At 33.6% G+C, this 20,044-nt stretch overlaps 2 protein-coding genes across 12 annotated transcripts in view; both read left to right on the top strand.

Moving 5' to 3' along the window:
• Positions 1-20,044, top strand: part of LOC120413521 (disintegrin and metalloproteinase domain-containing protein unc-71) — a 982,641-nt gene that overhangs the window by 820,599 nt on the left and 141,998 nt on the right. The gene's annotated exons all lie outside the window — the stretch shown is intronic.
• Positions 5,434-20,044, top strand: part of LOC120430552 (RING finger protein unkempt-like) — a 39,160-nt gene continuing 24,549 nt past the window's right edge. The window contains exons 1-2 of one of the 3 annotated variants that reach the window (XM_039595666.2): positions 5,434-5,582; positions 5,677-5,886. In XM_039595666.2, coding sequence (XP_039451600.1) covers positions 5,518-5,582; positions 5,677-5,886 — 275 coding nt within the window. In that variant the 5' untranslated portion in view covers positions 5,434-5,517. Of the gene's footprint in view, positions 5,583-5,664; positions 5,887-20,044 lie in introns of all 3 variants that reach the window. The other 2 variants (XM_039595667.2, XM_039595668.2) reach the window with 2 other exon arrangements.

Raw genomic sequence — 20,044 nt, 5'->3', positions numbered from 1 at the left:
GACGATTTTTTTTTCGCAGAAAAAAACTTTTTGCAGTAATGTACAAGTAAGAAAGTAGAATCAAACTTGCAATCGAAAAGCAGTTTTTAGAAATTTTGATAAAGCTTTTACAAAGAAAAAAATTTCTTCATAATGTCCATTTCATTTATTTTTTTTTAGTTTTTATTTAAGTACAGATTTTTTATAAAATCATCTCATAAACATTGTAGATTTTTTCTTTTCGTTCTTGCGATATAGCCACTTAAATATTAAGAAGAAAAAAAATAGTTTTCATAATGTCACCCGAACAGCAAGATTGTTTTATTCAAGATAGCCCTTTCATTCATTAAATATTATTTAAATTCAGAAAATTTTAAATTTTCCGCAAATCCTAAGCCAGGGCTACCTAACATCCGGCAGCAAAGGCATTTTATCTGGCCTACGGCGGTTTTCGAAAATTGTTTGTGTAGACCGTTCATGAAATATTATATTTATGTCATAAATTCAAAAAAACAATTACATGATAAAATTTAAATATTTTTAACAAAACATTTTTTGAAACATTTAGGCTGGTACAAATTTTATTTTAAGTTTTTGTCCCCCCCCCCTTCAAAGTTGGCTCAAAAAATCAGGGGGCAAAAAAAAAATTTTTTTTTTTAAAAACTCTAATATTTCAATGAAAATTTAAGTGCAATCAGTTGAAATTAATTTTGAATGCATTCCCCTGCGCTTAGAATCATTTTAAGCATGTTTCGGTTGATTTAAAAATCATTTGAATTTTTGAAAATTTTCGATGTTTATTATCGCAAAAAGTTTTTTTTCGCAAAAATTTTGGTTTTCGTCAAATTTTACATTTTTTGAAAACTAATGATTGCAAAACAACTGAACTAGTGTAAAATGCATTTTAAAACAACTTTTCCGTGCAAATGTTGAAACTATGGCTTGTTATTTCAATATTTTTATTTTTTTATTTTTTTGCCCCCCCTCGAACCCGGCCCGAGCCGAGGGACAAAAACTTTGAAAAATATTTGCATCGGCCTTATATGAATTTCGCTTTTATCTTTTTTTTGTACAAAAAAAATCAGGGACGTGCTGGTATGGAGAAAAGTTACAAATTGTCTATATTTTTTAAATTTTTACATGGATTTCAGGTTTTGGGATATTACAGCGTTATTTTGCAAAAATTTACACATTTGAGCAATTCTCTACAAAATCGGTATTTTTTCTTTAATTTGAATTTTTGTATTTTTAATCCAGCTGAAACTTTTTTAGTGCCTTCGGTATGCTTTAAGAAGCCATCTTGCATCACTAGTTTGTCCATATAATGTTCAATACAAATTTGGCAGCTGTCCATACAAAACAGATTTATGAAAATTCGAAAATCTGTATCTTAGGAAGGAATTTTTTGGTCGATTTGGTGTCTTCGGCAAAGTTGTATGTATAAGGCCTACACTGAAAAAATATGATAAACGGTAAAAAAATTAGTGATTTGTTATTACACTTTTTGTCACTAAAACTTGATTTGCAAAAAAACATTATTTTTATTTTTTTTATTTTCTAATATGTTTTAGGAGATATGCAAAATATAGAGAATTTTCTCAGCTTTTCAAAAATAAGCTTTTCAAGAGTGGGCAAACATGGGCACTAATTTAAAAAAAATGAATAACTGCTACTATTTAAAAAAAAAGTTACCTGAAAATTGCAATATTTTGAAAATGGTGCACTCTATCAAAGTGTCACTAAAGTTTTTTTTTATTGAAAATTTGATTTTATATCGAAAAATTAAGTTAACAAATTTTTGTGACCAATATTTCGATTTTTTGAAAAAAAAACAGTATTGATTCAAAAATTTATTATTCACTCAAAGATTTTTTGCCTATTCTGAAAATTTCTGAAAATGTCCCCTAAAACATATCAGAAAATAATAAAAAAAAAAATAGTGTTTTATGCAAGTCATGTTTTAATGACAAAAAGTGAAATAGGAAATCACTAAATTTTTTACCCCGACTACCATATTTTTTCAGTGTCGTCCTTATCCATACCTACAACTTTGCCGAAGACTCCAAATTGATCAAAAAATTCCTTCCAAAGATACAGATTTTCGAATTTTCATAAATCATTTTTGTATGGACAGCTGCCAAATTATGTATGGAAAATTATATGGACAAACTAATGATGCAAAATGGCTTCTTTAGGCTCCAAAAAAGTTTCAGCCGGTTTCTCAGAGAATTGCTCATTTACCATATTAGTTTTAGTAACTGTGAAAATGTTTTAGTAATTTAGAAATAATAATTGTGAACCATAAATGTTTTAGTAATTTAGAAATATAGAAATAAAAAAATGTATAAACAAAAAATATGTTTTATAGATGGTTTGAAAAATATTTTTCCTTAGTTTTGTTAAAAATCTTTGAATTTTAAATCAATTTGATTTCACAAATAAAAAATAATATAAAAAAAATAATGCTTAAAATAAATTTTAAAAAATCAGATTCAATGATAGATTTTTTAAAATTGTATTTTTAAATTTCATATCAATTTGAAGTAGAAAATAGAAAATAGAAATTAAATCATCGATATAAAAATACTGCAACAAGAAAACTGGGTTAGGGATTTTTTTATTACCCTGTTTAATAATCCAAATGCAATTTTTAAATCAGAATTCTTCAAAGCAATCGGTAAACATTTGAATTTAAAATCAATTCATTACAGTGGGGAAATACTAAGGAGGGGGCCAAATTGATGCTTCTCCAAGGGCCCCTTGGACCCAAGGTGCATCCCTGAAGAAAAGTAACATTTTTCGTAGAGCAAAAGTTACTAAAAATGACCTCATGAACACGGGAAAAAAATATGTGGAATATGCACTTGTAACCTCTTCTTAGAGAAAGTTACTCAAAACCCTATACAATATTCCAAAGCACTAGGAGTTGATTCCGAAAAGAAACAGGATGTTTTGTGATATATTTTTTGTTTCTTGGGCCCAATACACACCACATATTCTAATTTCAATCCAAATTTGCCTTTTAACTCAAGTTTAACTTATGTTACGATTTTGTTTTAAATTGAGCATGAGCATGAGCATGAGCATGAGAGACCACCCATGGTTGTCCTTCTCCGTTGCTGAACAGGACCGTAATATCCTATCAATACAACTGACCATACGCTTAAACGATCTAATGGTGTTTCCCTTATCAACAGCATGTATGAATGCGTTGAAAAGATAAAACATCAAGATCATTAAAACTAGATCTGAAGCAAATAGGTAACAGTCATTGGCCTCCAACGGCGCCCGCCATGTCAGTTTGTAGATCTCGGGGGGATTGGGACGGGAATGTTAGTTAGCACAGGTTGCTACAAAGGGTGGGTTCTATACGATATCCACACCCCCACGTGTGCCGGAAAACTACTTCTACTTGGGATTTTGTTAGTGGGAAAGGGTAATGGCCAGGATTCATCATAAAGGATGATGATGCGACCCAATAATCAATAAATTTTGTTTAATGATGTGATGTATTATGCATTCTCAAGGCAAACAGTCGGAAGATGCGGATGAGATTATTCCCGGTTATTTGGTGTTGAGTTTAGCATAAATGATTCAATCTTAGACAGCCGGCTGTGGAAAGATAAAACCAAATAAAATGCGAAAACGCGAAACCGCTCGGACCGAAAAACACACACAATCGGGGGGGAAACAAAGACGGAAACGGCAACGAAAATCCGGCTTGTTTACCGCGACGCGAACCGTTCAAATTCTCCAAAGCAACTGTCAAACATCCCGAAATCACCCGGGTCGAAATACACACACAATCGGGGGGGAAACATAGACGGAAACGGCAACGAAAATCCGGCTTGTTTACCGCGACGCGAGCAGTTCAAATTCTCCAAAGCAACTGTCAAACATCCCGAAATCACCCGGGTCGAAATACACACACAATCGGGGGGGAAACATAGACGGAAACGGCAACGAAAATCCGGCTTGTTGACCGCGACGCGAACCGTTCAAATTCTCCAGAGCAACTGTCAAACATCCCGAAATCACCCGGGTCGAAATACACACACAATCGGGGGGGAAACAAAGACGGAAACGGCAACGAAAATCCGGCTTGTTTACCGCGACGCGAACCGTTCAAATTCTCCAAAGCAACTGTCAAACATCCCGAAATCACCCGGGTCGAAATACACACACAATCGGGGGGGAAACAAAGACGGAAACGGCAACGAAAATCCTGCTTGTTGACCGCGACGCGAACCGTTCAAATTCTCCAAAGCAACTGTCAAACATCCCGAAATCACCCGGGTCAAAATACACACACAATCGGGGGGGAAACTTAGACGGAAACGGCAACGAAAATCCGGCTTGTTGACCGCGACGCGAACCGTTCAAATTCTCCAAAGCAACTCTGTTACGATTTTGTTTTAAATTATTTATTAATGTTTTATTTATACCAACATAATTATTTTTCAATCATCGACTTGACGTGACCTCAACCCACTAGATCGATTACTTATCTATAAGCTGCACTGGATTTAAGCCATCGCCTCATTTCCCCTAAACGACTTTTCAATTCAACGATCCTCAAAACTTCTTGTAAAACAGATTGTTCAAAAGGTTTTCATAAAACATTTTTATCACGCAAAAATATAATTTCACGTCCTTCATACAATTATCAACCGGTATAGAAATCCGTAGATTTTGGAGATCAATCCGTAGATCCGTAGAAATGGCCAAAATCCGTAGATCTACGGAGAAATCCGTAGATATGGCATCCCTGTGTTGAAGCTCCGCTGGCCGTTGTCGTTCGTGACGGTATATTTATAATGTCATCAATCCATTCTTTGCGGGCGTTCATATTTATCTCCGATGACGATTTGGACCATGGCTTTCTACCTAAGGTACTCGCGATTGAGTGTGTAGTAGTGCGGTTGTCAAATTCGTTATCTCTGACTCTCTCACTCTACTGACACTGACATTGTTTATGTTTTGGTTTTCCTGGCACGGTCCATTGTTCGTTTGTTATTGTTTTGGTTTTAGTGGCACGGAGTCATGCACTCACACTAATGCAAAGCAAGATCGCGAGTACCTATGATATACAGCCTTGGATTTGGACGTCCCTCTGCGGGCGGCTGTTGAACTTCTGTGGTGGAGTTGGTTCAAATCATGATTTTTCCACGTATGAGCGTTAGCACCTCGTCTATATCAGTTAAACTACAAAAGATTCTTAATAATTATTATTATGGCCAGAGAAACAGAAGAAATCTAGAGTTTTGTGCTATTGTGTTTCATATGTTTATAGGACTACGGATTGGGTGCCGTGACCTAGGCCGTGACACCTTTTAAAGTTGATCGGGCTTTGGGTGCACCTTTCGTTTTCACCTCATCATCTTGGGCGCTGAAACGGCGGAAACTGCAAGAAAACGGTGTCCCGACTGCAGCAAACAGACGCTGTCAAACGCTAGATCAGACATTTAATCAAAACAAACGCGCCCGCAGCGCCCTCGCAGCGACTTTGCAGCGAAGCTTGAATAAACAAACCATAAAATGGCGTCGTCAGACCCGAAAGGAGGGCTGCTGAGCACCCAAACAGAAAAGCCAAATCATTACACGTAAGTAGCCGTTTTGCGGTCCAAAAGTGGTCCCAACTTGTAGCTCGGGTTGAGGCGCGTCCGGAGATGTATAAATGTGCAGTTTTCGTTGCAGATACCTGAAGGAATTTCGCGTGGAACAGTGTCCGTCGTTTCTGCAGCATAAATGCAACCAGCACCGACCCTTCATCTGTTTCAATTGGCACTTTATGAATCAGCGACGCCGTCGGCCAGTGCGTAGACGCGACGGATCGTTCAACTACAGTGCGGACAATTATTGCACGAAGTACGACGAAACGACCGGAATCTGCCCGGACGGAGATGAGTGAGTATCCGCGGGGCCAGATTTTTCAAAGTTTTTTTTGCGTATTTGCTTGCGCTGGAAGTGAGCGAAAAAAAAGTTCTTTCTCCTCCACCCCACCCTCTCGCTCTGTCGTTTATCCCACCATCATGGGTGCTGGAAGCGCGAGGCGGCCAACAGAGATCCGAGAGGGCCATGAAGAACAAAATGCCATCACCACCACGCGATCTGTGTGTGTGTGCGTGCGTTGATGATTGTATGTGACAGCGTGCATCTGGTGGTCGTGTGCGAGAGCGGGACGCAGCGAATCAAAATATTTTTGTTTTTTACACCTCTGGCGTGTGCTCTCTCGCTTTTGTTGCCTTGCATAATAGCCGCCCCGCGCGTCGTTTTACGTCGGATCGTGCGGGAGTGTTTGTGTGCGTGGCAAAATTACTGCGAGGTGCGCGCGTGTGTTGGTGGTGTTGTGACAGTGTGTATTTACTACAGGTGTAAGAGTGAGCACAGTGGGTCAGGAGGGTGGTGGAATGTGGGCATAATTCCGTAGTAACAGTTCAATAGGGCGAATCTGCGTTTGTAAACAAGCAGTCTATCCCCCTCTTACTTGACGTGAACTGTCACTTGAGCAAAAGGGATAGACTGCTTGTTTACAAACGCAGATTCGCCCTATTGAACTGTTACTACGGAATTATGAGTGATTCAAATTGGAGTGTTTTTTTTTGTTATTTATTGTGTATTGGGTACGGAAACTACTTAGTGAGAACTTAACACCAAATCAAGGAAGAACTTATGTTAGAGCATGTATTTCCATCGAGCACCTATTGATGACTAGTGATCAGCTTAATAGGAAGTGAATAAACCTCGACTTTTTTTTTGATAAAGCCCTATAGAAAAATTGAGTGTATCAATTTCAAACCTTAAAAAAAAGGGCGTAAACAAGTTTTTATCAAACGTTTTGCTACTTGATTAAATAGTAAATATCTGTAGAGTCCTTAAATCCCTGGGCTTTGTAATAATGAGTATCATAGGTTTGATGCTTGTTTGGCAAGGAGTATGATTTGATTCGATGTGGAATTAAAATCAAAGTTTTAAGTTTACTTTTGAAGCTTCAATTTTTGCACATGGACACCACTTCATGCTACGAGAACCCACTTTGACGCAGTCTCAGGGCTTAATCGATGGCCGGTAAGCTGTCATCGAGACAAGGAGGTTCTCTGGTAGTGGAAATATCACATTTGTACAATGAACCGCTATATATGTGATTTTTCCCTATCTTAATGTGGGTGTCAGGTTAGGATACGGGTTTTTTAAAATTTAGTTTTTGTAAAATTTAGGATATTAACTATAAATATCAACTTTTTATACTTTGCAATTAGTTATTTAGGGACAAAATTACTAATAGTGAATTTAGTAATTCTATCAGAATCGGTGATTTTCATTCAAGTGGCATAAAACCATTCTGATTTGTCAAAATTTCCATAGAGTCTCAATCAATCAATAGTGAAATGATATCGGACTAAATTCGTTGATCTGTTGAACTAACGGTTGTCGGATTATGATTGTATCGACCATTGTTGCGAATCGAGGATCTACTGGAATTCTGACGATCAAATGGTCGTCTCTTTTTCAATTCACGACTTGTAAAATATGAACTGTTAATCTATTTTTTTGTTTTTAAAGAAACAAGACAGGTTTAAAAAGAAACGTGCTAGAATTTTTGGCTATTAATTAAAATTTCGGGGATTTGAGATAAGAGTAACTTTCGAATAGGTTACTTTAAATCTTGTATAATTCAATAATCCGCAAATGAATATTTAGACTTAAATGAATAATTGAACATTTTGGACTTATGAATAACACACAACTCTGCATTTATTCTAGAGTCAGATCCATACAGCGTCAGTGTTTATTTGGTCGAAGTGTACTAATTCATTGGCAGATCTGGTTCTAGTTGTAATGTACGACAAGACTACTGACGGACGTGACAGGACGAGGACCCAGTTTAGAGGTTTCGACATCAACGATGTGCGGCTGGATCACCCTCCCAAAAAAAAAAATATATATGTTTCTGTAGAGTCCTTGAATATCCTGTGTGCACTCCGATCGTCACCGATGGCCTTCCACCCGTCCGCCCGCTAACCATCGGTTCGTTCCGTCGTTCCCTGTCCAGACTCAAGGCCGAACTCAGAACAATGCCATCCGCTCCGGCCGGTGGCTTTCTCTCGACTCAATAACCACGCGCTCTTATGTCAGAATGGAACACAAAGAGTTGCATGCAAGGTGTGATGCAATATAAATACAAGTCAGATGATTTGCATCGCGTAGGACCCTACAATATCAATCAAATTGGATGGAAACACAACCGAATCCTATCGTAGTCGAAACTTTCTTCTCAAAGTCACGATCAGTTTTTCAGAGTGTTTTATTCGAGATGATTTTGTTTTACTTAAACAAATTGAAAAAGGTGTAACACTGCTACAAGGAAACCATCATGACGGAAAACTTTAGATACTTTAATTGCACGTCTAGTCCCTAGAGATGGGAAAGGGTGTTTCACCTTCAGTCGTTTCAATATCGCAAAATGTTGGATTGCTACCCCGTAAAGAGCCATAAGACAAATTGATTTAAAAAGCAGATAAAAACATAAAAAGTTGAATGCGTTAAAAATAGAGACATTGTCACATTATCCGGAGCAAGATCAGGAAAATTGTCCACCTTTAGTAGCGCTGTGCACGTGCAGCACGTAAAGCAACAGCATGACGAAGAAAACGCGCGCGTCATCGCCATCTTTGATATTTCATAATCTTTGTTTAGATTGCTTGCAGTTTGTATTTTTGGCCGTGCTGATTAGCGAATTTTCGGCAGGAAATGCAACAATAAAAATTGATTTTTTCTTTGTTAATCGAAACCGATGGATGAAGTAATTTTGCGCAGTTTTACACGCGCTATCGCCAAACAAGAACCACAATGTGTAAGGTAGGCAGGAGGGTGGTGGCATGAGAGGGAGGTGGAAAATGGTTTTATGTTTTTGTTTATGATTCTTTGTCCGACGAACTGGCCTGCTTGGTGCCAGAGAGTTGTTTTTCTTTGTGTTTGCATCATCAAGGTGGCCGAAAAGTGAGAGTGAGTGTGCGCGTCGACGCCGCCACTTCATTCATGAGAATGTTTAATGCTGGCTTCACGCACACACTCACACTAACAGGCCCTGCCAACAACATTGCAACGAGTGTGCGTTGTTGCGTCGCCCCCCCACACACAAACCACCTCTTCTAATCAGATTCTGGTTGGCACATTGAGATAAGCGTGGATTATTGCATTTGTCTAACTGGAATTATTTTGTTTGTGAAAGCTTTCAACATGTGCGCAACAAGTTTGCACGCAAAGCCGACATTAGTCTTTTAAGACTTAAAATTAGGCTTTATCGAACCTAACCGTGTTAAGTCTTTTTAAGCCTAATGATGGGTTAGTCTTTAAAAGACTAGTTTCGTTTTAGTACGAAAAAGGCTAAATTTTAGGCTTAATGTTATCGTCAAAAAGCCTAAATTTTAGTCTTTTTCGAGAATGCGAGGGGATCAGAGCGGACATAATCCAAGATGGCGGAACTTGATTAAGACTTATTTTTAGGCATAAAAAGACTTATTTATAGGTTTAAAAGACTAATTTTTAGGCTTTTGCAGGGAATTGGAGGGGATCAAAGCGGACGTAATCCAAGATGGCGGAACTTGATTAAGACTTATTTTTAGGCCTAAAAAGACTTATTTATAGGTTTAAAAGACTAAATTTTAGGCTTTTGCAGGGAATGGGAGGGGATCAAAGAGGACATAATCCAAGATGGCGGAACCTGTTTAAGACTTATTTTTAGGCCTAAAAAGACTTATTTATAGGTTTAAAAGACTAATTTTTAGGCTTTTGCAGGGAATGGGAGGGGATCAAAGCGGACATAATCCAAGATGGCGGAACCTGATTAAGACTTAATTTTAGGCCTAAAAAGAATTATTTATAGGTTTAAAAGACTAATTTTTAGGCTTTTGTAGGGAATGGGAGTGGATCAAAGCGGACGTAATCCAAGATGGCGGAACTTGATTAAGACTTATTTTTAGGCCTAAAAAGACTTATTTATAGGTTTAAAAGACTAATTTTTAGGCTTTTGCAGGGAATGGGAGGGGATCAAAGAGGACATAATCCAAGATGGCGGAACCTGTTTAAGACTTATTTTTAGGCCTGAAAAGCCTAGGGGATCAAAATGGCGGGAACAAAGGGTAGAAAATAAAATATTGTTATATATTATTTAAATATTTATAAAAAAAATTTTATTCGGTAATTTCGCAATACAACAGATTCACGGATGCGTTCAGCTATGACCTGAAAATAAAAAAAAATCAATATTTTGAAGATGAGTTGTGACAGTTTGATAGTTATTTAAAAATTGGGTGATTTCATTTAAGTGAGAGAGACAGTAAATTAAGAGTTAGAGTTTAGCTCAGAACTAGATTGGCGTAGTTTGATTAGATCTGAAGAATTAAAGAATTAAAGAATTAAAGAATTAAAGAATTAAAGAATTAAAGAATTAAAGAATTAAAGAATTAAAGAATTAAAGAATTAAAGAATTAAAGAATTAAAGAATTAAAGAATTAAAGAATTAAAGAATTAAAGAATTAAAGAATTAAAGAATTAAAGAATTAAAGAATTAAAGAATTAAAGAATTAAAGAATTAAAGAATTAAAGAATTAAAGAATTAAAGAATTAAAGAATTAAAGAATTAAAGAATTAAAGAATTAAAGAATTAAAGAATTAAAGAATTAAAGAATTAAAGAATTAAAGAATTAAAGAATTAAAGAATTAAAGAATTAAAGAATTAAAGAATTAAAGAATTAAAGAACTTAAGAATTTAAGAATTTAAGAATTTAAGAATTTAAGAATTGAAGAATTTAAGAATTTAAGAATTTAAGAATTGAAGAATTGAAGAATTTAAGAATTTAAGAATTTAAGAATTTAAGAATTTAAGAATTTAAGAATTTAAGAATTTAAAAATTTTAGAATTTAAGAATTTAAGAATTTAAGAATTTAAGAATTTAAGAATTTAAGAATTTAAGAATTTAAGAATTTAAGAATTTAAGAATTTAAGAATTTAAGAATTTAAGAATTTAAGAATTTAAGAATTTAAGAATTTAAGAATTTAAGAATTTAAGAATTTAAGAATTTAAGAATTTAAGAATTTAAGAATTTAAGAATTTAAGAATTTAAGAATTTAAGAATTTAAGAATTTAAGAATTTAAGAATTTAAGAATTTAAGAATTTAAGAATTTAAGAATTTAAGAATTTAAGAATTTAAGAATTTAAGAATTTAAGAATTTAAGAATTTAAGAATTTAAGAATTTAAGAATTTAAGAATTTAAGAATTTAAGAATTTAAGAATTTAAGAATTTAAGAATTTAAGAATTTAAGAATTTGAGAATTTAAGAATTTAAGAATTTAAGAATTTAAGAATTTAAGAAATTAAGAATTTAAGAATTTAAGAATTTAACAATTTAAGAATTTTAGAGTTTTAGAATTTAGAATTTAAGAATTTTAGAATTTTAGAATTTTAGAATTTTAGAATTTTAGAATTTTAGAATTTTAGAATTTTAGAATTTTAGAATTTTAGAATTTTAGAATTTTAGAATTTTTGAATAATGAAATTTTGAATTTTTGAGTTTAGAATTTTAGAATTTTAGAATTTTAGAATTTTAGAATTTTAGAATTTTAGAATTTTAGAATTTTAGAATTTTAGGATTTTAGAATTTTAGAATTTTAGAATTTTAGAATTTTAGAATTTTAGAATTTTAGAATTTTAGAATTTTAGAATTTTAGAATTTTAGAATTTTAGAATTTTAGAATTTTAGAATTTTTTGAATTTTAGAATTTTAGAATTTTAGAATTTTTTGAATTTTAGAATTTTAGAATTTTAGAATTTTAGAATTTTAGAATTTTAGAATTTTAGAATTTTAGAATTTTAGAATTTTAGAATTTTAGAATTTAAGAATTTTAGAATTTTTAAATTTTTGAATTTTAGAATTTTAGAATTTTAGAATTTTTTGAATTTTAGAATTTTAGAATTTTAGAATTTTAGAATTATAGAATTTTAGAATTTTAGAATTTTAGAATTTTAGAATTTTAGAATTTTAGAATTTTAGAATTTTAAAATTTTAGAATTTTAGAATTTTAGAATTTTAGAATTTTAGAATTTTAGAATTTTAGAATTTTAGAATTTTAGAATTTTAGAATTTTAGAATTTTAGAATTTTAGAATTTTAGAATTTTAGAATTTTAGAATTTTAGAATTTTAGAATTTTAGAATTTTAGAATTTTAGAATTTTAGAATTTTAGAATTTTAGAATTTTAGAATTTTAGAATTTTAGAATTTTAGAATTTTAGAATTTTAGAATTTTAGAATTTTAGAATTTTAGAATTTTAGAATTTTAGAAATTTAGAATTTTAGAATTTTAGAATTTTAGAAATTTAGAAATTTAGAAATTTAGAATTTTAGAATTATAGAATTTTAGAATTTTAGAATTTTAGAATTTTAGAATTTTAGAATTTTAGAATTTTAGAATTTTAGAATTTTAGAATTTTAGAATTTTAGAATTTTAGAATTTTAGAATTTTAAAATTTTAGAATTTCTGAATTTTTAAATTTTTGAATTTTTAAATTTTTAAATTTTTGAATTTTTGAATTTTTGAACTTTTGAATTTTTGAATTTTTTTATTTTTGAATTTTAGAATTTTAGAATTTTAGAATTTTGGAATTTTGGAATTTTGGATTTTTGGTATTTTGGTTTTTTGGAATTTTTGAACTTTTGAATTTTTTGAATTTTTGAACTTTAGAATTCTTGAATTTTTAAAATTTTGAATTTTTGAATTTTTAAATTTTTGAATTTTCAAATTTTTGAATTTTTTGTATTTTTGAATTTTTAAATTTTAGAATATTTGAATTTTGGATTTTTTTAATTTTAGAATTTTTGGATTTTAGAATTTTTGAATTTTAGAATTTTTTATTTTAGAATTTTTAATTTTAGAATTTTTAAATTTTTGAAATTTGGAAATTTGGAATTTTTAAATTTTTGAATTTATAATTTTTTGAATTTTAGAATTTTAGAATTTTAGAATTTTAGAATTATAGAATTTTAGAATTTTAGAATTTTAGAATTTTAGAATTTTAGAATTTTAGAATTTTAAAATTTTAGAATTTCTGAATTTTTAAATTTTTGAATTTTTAAATTTTTAAATTTTTGAATTTTTGAATTTTTGAACTTTTGAATTTTTGAATTTTTTTATTTTTGAATTTTAGAATTTTAGAATTTTGGAATTTTGGAATTTTGGATTTTTGGTATTTTGGTTTTTTGGAATTTTTGAACTTTTGAATTTTTTGAATTTTTGAACTTTAGAATTCTTGAATTTTTAAAATTTTGAATTTTTGAATTTTTAAATTTTTGAATTTTCAAATTTTTGAATTTTTGAATTTTTGAATTTTTTGTATTTTTGAATTTTTAAATTTTAGAATATTTGAATTTTGGATTTTTTTAATTTTAGAATTTTTGGATTTTAGAATTTTTGAATTTTAGAATTTTTTATTTTAGAATTTTTAATTTTAGAATTTTTAAATTTTTGAAATTTGGAAATTTGGAATTTTTAAATTTTTGAATTTATAATTTTTTGAATTTTGGAAATTTTGAATTTTAAAAATTTTAAATTTTTGAACACACACACACACACACACGGAGTAGCACTCACGCAAATTTTCAAAATTGCGCTCATACACACACACACACACACACACACACACACACACACACACCACTCATACACACTCATTCACAAACACAACCACCACCACCACCATCATTTTCACCGCCACCGTCGGTTGTCCACTCCCGCTTCGTTGTCCTTTTACGCTTCCACTTTGAATTTCAATCCCCGGCGGATTGATTCCGAGATTTTCTGTCCTCTGTTGTCGCACTCAAAACTTCCTCCAGCACTCACAAACACAACGCCGTCCACAAAAAAGAATGTTCCTTCCCTCCTCCATCTGCAGAAAAACACGGCTCAATTCACGCCTTCCCGTCCTCCTCCACCATACCGAGAACCAGAATTTACCGTTCGGCCGCTTACTCACTCCGGCCGAACCTTCCGGCAGGAAAAACACAAAAACTTACCTGCAAACTGGCCAAAATCCTGCCCCGTCCGACGAACTGCAACCTCCACCGGCAACTTTCAACTTTTTCTGATTTGACATGTCAAATCGTGAACCAAAGTTTATAGTACAGAAAAGCCTTAAATTTAGTCTTTTTCTAAGTTTTGCACTAAGTTCTAAAAAAAGCCTAAAATTTAGGCCCAAAAAAAGACTAATTTTTAGGCCTTTTTCTGACAATACTGACCGAACTTCAAAAAAGGCTAAAAATAAGTCTTTAAAGACTAATGCCGGTTTTCCGTGTGCGTAAAATTTAAAACTCTTTTGCTTTTGAAAGTCAGCTGTACAAAATTTTATTCATTCATATCAAAAGCTTGTTAGTTTACAATTTTCGAAAAGATCTAGGTCAGGTCAACTTGTTTCTGACATTATTTTCAACGCTTTCGAAAAAGCATGACTTTTTCAAAAATTAACAAAATTATGTTATTGATTTATCTAAATCTCGTGCTATGCTTGAAAGATGGCATGTTGAGATATCTAAAACAGAAAAAATATCATTCAAAAATGGTAATTTTGTACAATTCTTGACTTTTTTTTGATAAGGTCCTATAAACAAATGTAAACATTGAGTGTATCCCTTTCATACCTTATGTCAAAGTTCATCGGAGTAAGCGGGATACACTCAATGTTTACATTTGTTTATAGGACCTTATCAAAAAAAAGTCAAGAATTATTTGTTTTATGAGAAGTGAATTTTCCTGAATTCCTCTCATTCATACCTACAACTTTTCCAAAAATCGATCGTAAATGCTGACCAAATCAACAGATTTTTGAATATTCAATATAAGTTTTTGGACGAACTAGTGATATCAAAACTTGCGCAATCACGTGCAATCGAGCTCATATTTGGGAATAGGGCTCAATTCACCCAACGGAACAAGCCTCTGAATGCCCGCCAAAAAGAAATGTTGTTACAACCTGGATCTTTTAAAAAATAAAGCATTTATAAATTTTGGAAAAAAAATCGTAAAAAGCTGACGTTTCTGCAAACAAATCCAGTCCGCCTGGCCAAATACTTGGACAACCCAGCCTTAAAAAGCTATTAGACTATGGCAAACAAACTCGCTCTTTTTTATGTTTGACAGTTTGAAAAACTCGGAGCCAGGGATGGAATAATCGCAAAAAAATCAATTTCGCTAGCGAACTTTCTTCACCCGCGAAAGAGAGAGGAGGCAAATCACGTAAAAGAAAATCGCTCCCGAAATTCTTCAAGAAAATCAATCTGCTGATGATTTTTTGTGAATTTCCTTATCAGCACCACGTAAAAGTATTTATTTCACTTTGTTTACACACATTGCCCAACTACAAAATTTGACAGGTCATTTTTCGACTTGTGACGTTACACTTGCAAGTGTAGTAGTGAAAAAGATGTTCCGCCGAATAATCAAGATGATGATTTTTTTAGATTCCTTTTACCGATCTTTCGTGCGCGAGAGAGGAGAGCCATGCTCCCTTCGGATTTTTTCTCTTGATGAACGTTCAATGATTTTCTTTTGATGAAGATTATTCCATCGCTGCTCGGAGCCAAAGCCAAATGTATGCAAGCTGACGTTTCTGCCAATAAATGCAGGCAGACTAGTAGGTTCTTTACAACATGCTTTTGACTGAGAAAGCTAATATTCTTACGTCCAAAAGTTAAACCACGAGATTTTTTTTTCTTAGGCTTGCTTTTTATGTCTTCCTCGTGAATCATAAGTTGATCAGGTTTTCGAAGGTTATTTTTTGTAATTTAATCTTCTCTTACCAAATCGATTGCTAGATTATCCCATTACTTACAACTGAACTGTAGCTAAATTATAAATCATATTTGAAAAAAAAATATCTAGGGTTTTTTTCTCAAAACTTATTTTTCCTAAAAGAGCACTCAGCTAGCAAAATCTAAACGTATAAATATGTACCATCCCTGCAAAGCCTTATGAATTGATCTCAGTTGAAAGGTTCTCCAAATCTCTGAATTGCAAATGTAACATCCTGGAGCAGAACTGTTAAATTCTAATAAAACACAATTGAATTGAATTGAATTTGAAAAAAACTTTAACCTCTATTAATCTAATCTAATCTAATCTAATCTAATCAGACCCTAGCGCAGCCAATCTTTCGAAGGGATCCTGGAGAGTGCCTTAGGTTAGATGACGCCTAGCACTCTTCTTGTCATTTATTAACATTTGTAGTGCGCCATTGCATCGAAAATGCATTGAAACATCACAAGCGTTAAAGCGGCCAGGCCTACTGCGTAAAGCCGTATCGCAGAGATGATTCGTAATTGGGTTGAGTTTGAGCACTGAGTGTTCGAACAACAACACAATTCTGAATCGACAGGGGAGGAAGAAGCGTGGAGACACACCACCATACGCTCCGTGATTTTGGTTGTATTCGTTGGGAGCACCATGCTAAGTAGGTTTGGTACTCCGGGACCCTCTGGGATGGGACATTGTATTTCCACGAATGCCCTGGACACTATTTGCCGTGGTTATAGCGCCACAACTCGCTCTCTGTAACAGTATTCCTAATTCCAGTCCACGCTCACCAAGTCGTCATGGCCTAGTGGTTAGCATTTTTGCTTACCAATCCAAAGGACGGAGGATCGAACCCCACCTGCTGGAGGTGGGGTTCGATCGCTGGGACTTTGATTTTCGTTCATATTCATCATTTCAAATGTATGTGTTCTTTAAAACTTTCTCGTTGGGAGCAGATGGGAATCGAACCCAGAACCATTCGCTTACAAAGCGAACACCGTAACCAGTCAGCCACGGCCGCTCCTGAAAAAAAACTTTAACCTCTATTATGTTACAAAAATTCTAACAAAATTAATTGAATCGAATAAATTGATCAGTTCAAAATAGAGGTGGGCAAAATCGCTCTTTTTTAGGAGCCGCTCATTTTCGTTCGCTCATTAAAAAGAGCCGCTCTTTTGAACGGCTCTTTCGCTCTTTTTCAAAATTTGGATGAAAAGGTTTTTTTTAAGAATCGTGTGATTTTATAAGTTATTTCACATTGGACTTTTATAAATTATTTGATAAAAAAATTAAACTGAAAACGAGAAGATGCCCTTGAAAACCATAGGTCTTGGTGGTCTCTATGTCAAGATTTCTACTCGAACCTAAACATTCGAGTAATAGAATGGCATCCAAACTTAAATCTAAATTGCATTTCCAATTCTCAAAACAAATTTAATACTATTTTTTTTTAAATTCAATAAATTATATTTATATCAAAATCATGCCATCTTGAAACGGTTTTTTCAAAAGACCGGAGATTAAAATAGAACCGCGGTTTCTTTTTTGTGAGCCACGGTACGTTCGCTCTTTTCAGTGAACCGGCTCTTTGAGCGGCTCGCTCTTTTTTTTGCCCACCTCTAGTTCAAACTATTTTTTAAGGGAGCGGCCGTGGCTGACTGGTCACGGTGTTCGCTTTGTAAGCGAATGGTCCTGGGTTCGATTCCCATCTGCTCCCAACGAGAAAGTATAGGAAATATTAATCTTGAAACTCTGAACATGAACGAAAAATCAAACTCGCTCGAGTCGGGGTTCGATCCTCCGTCCTTTGGATTGGTAAGCAAAAATGCTAACCACTAGGCCATCACGGCTTGGTGAGCTATGAATGGAATTAGGAATACTGTTACTATCAACAACTATATACGCGCTGGGTCCTTGTCCATTTGACAAGGGTTCGGAAGTTCTAAATAACGTTTGAACCCGATTGGTGCAAACGTTCTTCAGGGCGGGGCTTGTCGATAAAGCTGAAGTACCTCGCGCTCGGCTAGCCAGCGTAGAAATGGGTCACCGAAGCTCGGCAGAGCTAACACCTTCCAAATGCCTATGCGAGTTATTTGCATGTATAGAATGTAGATCTAAAAATACATGGAAACAACTCAATTTGTAAGAAGTGACCGCGTGGTCCCGTTTGGTTGGTTGCACACACACACACACCTCTAGTTCAAACTATTTTTTAACCACTTTTGTTAGTCATTGGTACCACTGTGCGTCTTTTAGAAGACTCTTGCAGTGGACAAAAAATCACATGTTTTTGCTATGTGTTAGTTTTAGATTCGGTTTGCAGCATTTTGTATTGGTGTGCAGCGGAGCCGTACTGAAATTGTTTATGAGTTTTACTGACGACTGATGGAACAAACTTTTATTTTGCTACGCAATAAGATAACATTAAAGGGAAAGAGATAGATAGAATCAGGGTTACCTGTCGGAAGGCAATTTTGGACATAAACAGGCATTATGTATTTTGGAAACTGCGACTTAAGTTTGTGTTGCATGTTGATTTATTACTATCTGGAACATAAAAAAAGTGCGATACTCTATTAGCTTAATAAGCAGTTAGCAAGCAATTTTCTGTTAAAAATCTGCGAAATAATTTGTTTAAATAGTGAGAATCAGCTAAATGGAATTAGACAAAATTCTTAACCTTTCAAAGATTTGAGAATTTTGCCTAGGTATTTTACTTTATACTTAAATATGCTTTAATATTTATGAATCATGCAAAAAAGGACATATCAGACTCACAAATCCTAAAAAAAAACCAAAATAGTCGTGAGCATTAGCAATTCAGATCGATCCGCAACGATGATACATTGCTCACGGCGGAGTTTAGGATTCTCTCCTTCTATTAAAGCTTCTGACAAATGAAAGCGAAACCAAACGGCGTAGAATATCGTCATAAAAGACGCACACGAAACAGCGTTGTTGCTTTTCTACAACCGATGTTTTGGGCCGACTGCGCGCTGCTGTTATTCAGCCACACGTCCTACAATCGTTTTCATTTTCTACACACAATTTTGGCAAACAAACTGGCCTCGTATTGGTGGTGGTGGTTTTGGCAGAGGCTTTTCGCTTTTTTATTTGAATGGCCTTCGTTCAAGTTCAAGTTTACTGCACGCGATTACGTATTAGAGAATGGTCGGTGTGTGTTGGACATTTTGGAAGCGCAATTTTTTGGCAAACTGTATGCAAGATAAGCCGATTGATGTTGCATGATTCGTTTGAGTTAGTATTTTGATGAACTATGAAGAAAATATTCACATATAAGGTCTAACATAACATTTTGCGTACTTTTTTTTCAAATTGATAGCAAGAAATCAGGACAGTGTTTAATGAAAAGTTCACAAAAGCATAAATAAGAACGTTATTGCGATCCCTGTTGAATAGAGGTGGGCAAAAAAAGAGCGAGCCGCTCAAAGAGCCGGTTCCCTAAAAAGAGCGAACGAACCATGGCTCACAAAAAAAGAACCGCGGTTCTTTTTTATACTCCGGTCTTTTGAAAGAACCGTTCCAAGGAATGATTTTTAAACTTGTTATAAATATAAATTATTGAACTTCCAACAAGTTGTAGTTTTAAATTTGTTTGAGAGAATTGAAAATATTTCAATGCTAATAAAAAATAGTCCCAAAATTGTCCCATTGTATACTTTTTCAAGTACTTTACTGCCGTTCTACGCATAATTGTCCCATGTCATTTTTTGTCGATTTTGACTTTTTAACATTTTTATGTTTAGTTTGTCGTATACTTTAAGAAAAACACATAAAATCTGGTACTTTGTTCGGAAACTCACTGAAAACAACATCAAGTCTGTTTGTCCCATCGTTGTACTTCTACGCATAATTGTCCCACCAAGTATTTTCTCATACGGAATCAATAGTTTTATGAAGCATTATGTCGTGTTTACCTGTTGTTTAGCAAGAGGATCACAAAAAAGAGTGATACACTGCTAACTGGGGCGATTAGGGACACATAGGGCGAATAGGAACCCACGGGACAATTATGCGTAGAAACACAGAAATCGATCGAAAAATTTCAATCGCGTTTTTCTCAGTTGCACTTTTTTGAACATGGGACAATTATGCGTAGAACGGCAGTTTAGTAGTTTAGGATAAAAAAATTGCAGGTTAAAAAGAGGCTATTTCCCGACATTATGAGAGCTTAATCGTCATATTTCATAGGGGTGTCTA

The sequence above is a fragment of the Culex pipiens genome, chromosome 1 (genome assembly GCF_016801865.2).
Source record: "Culex pipiens pallens isolate TS chromosome 1, TS_CPP_V2, whole genome shotgun sequence".
Classification (NCBI taxonomy): domain Eukaryota; kingdom Metazoa; phylum Arthropoda; class Insecta; order Diptera; family Culicidae; genus Culex; species Culex pipiens.
This window is presented reverse-complemented; position numbering and strand designations above follow the sequence as displayed.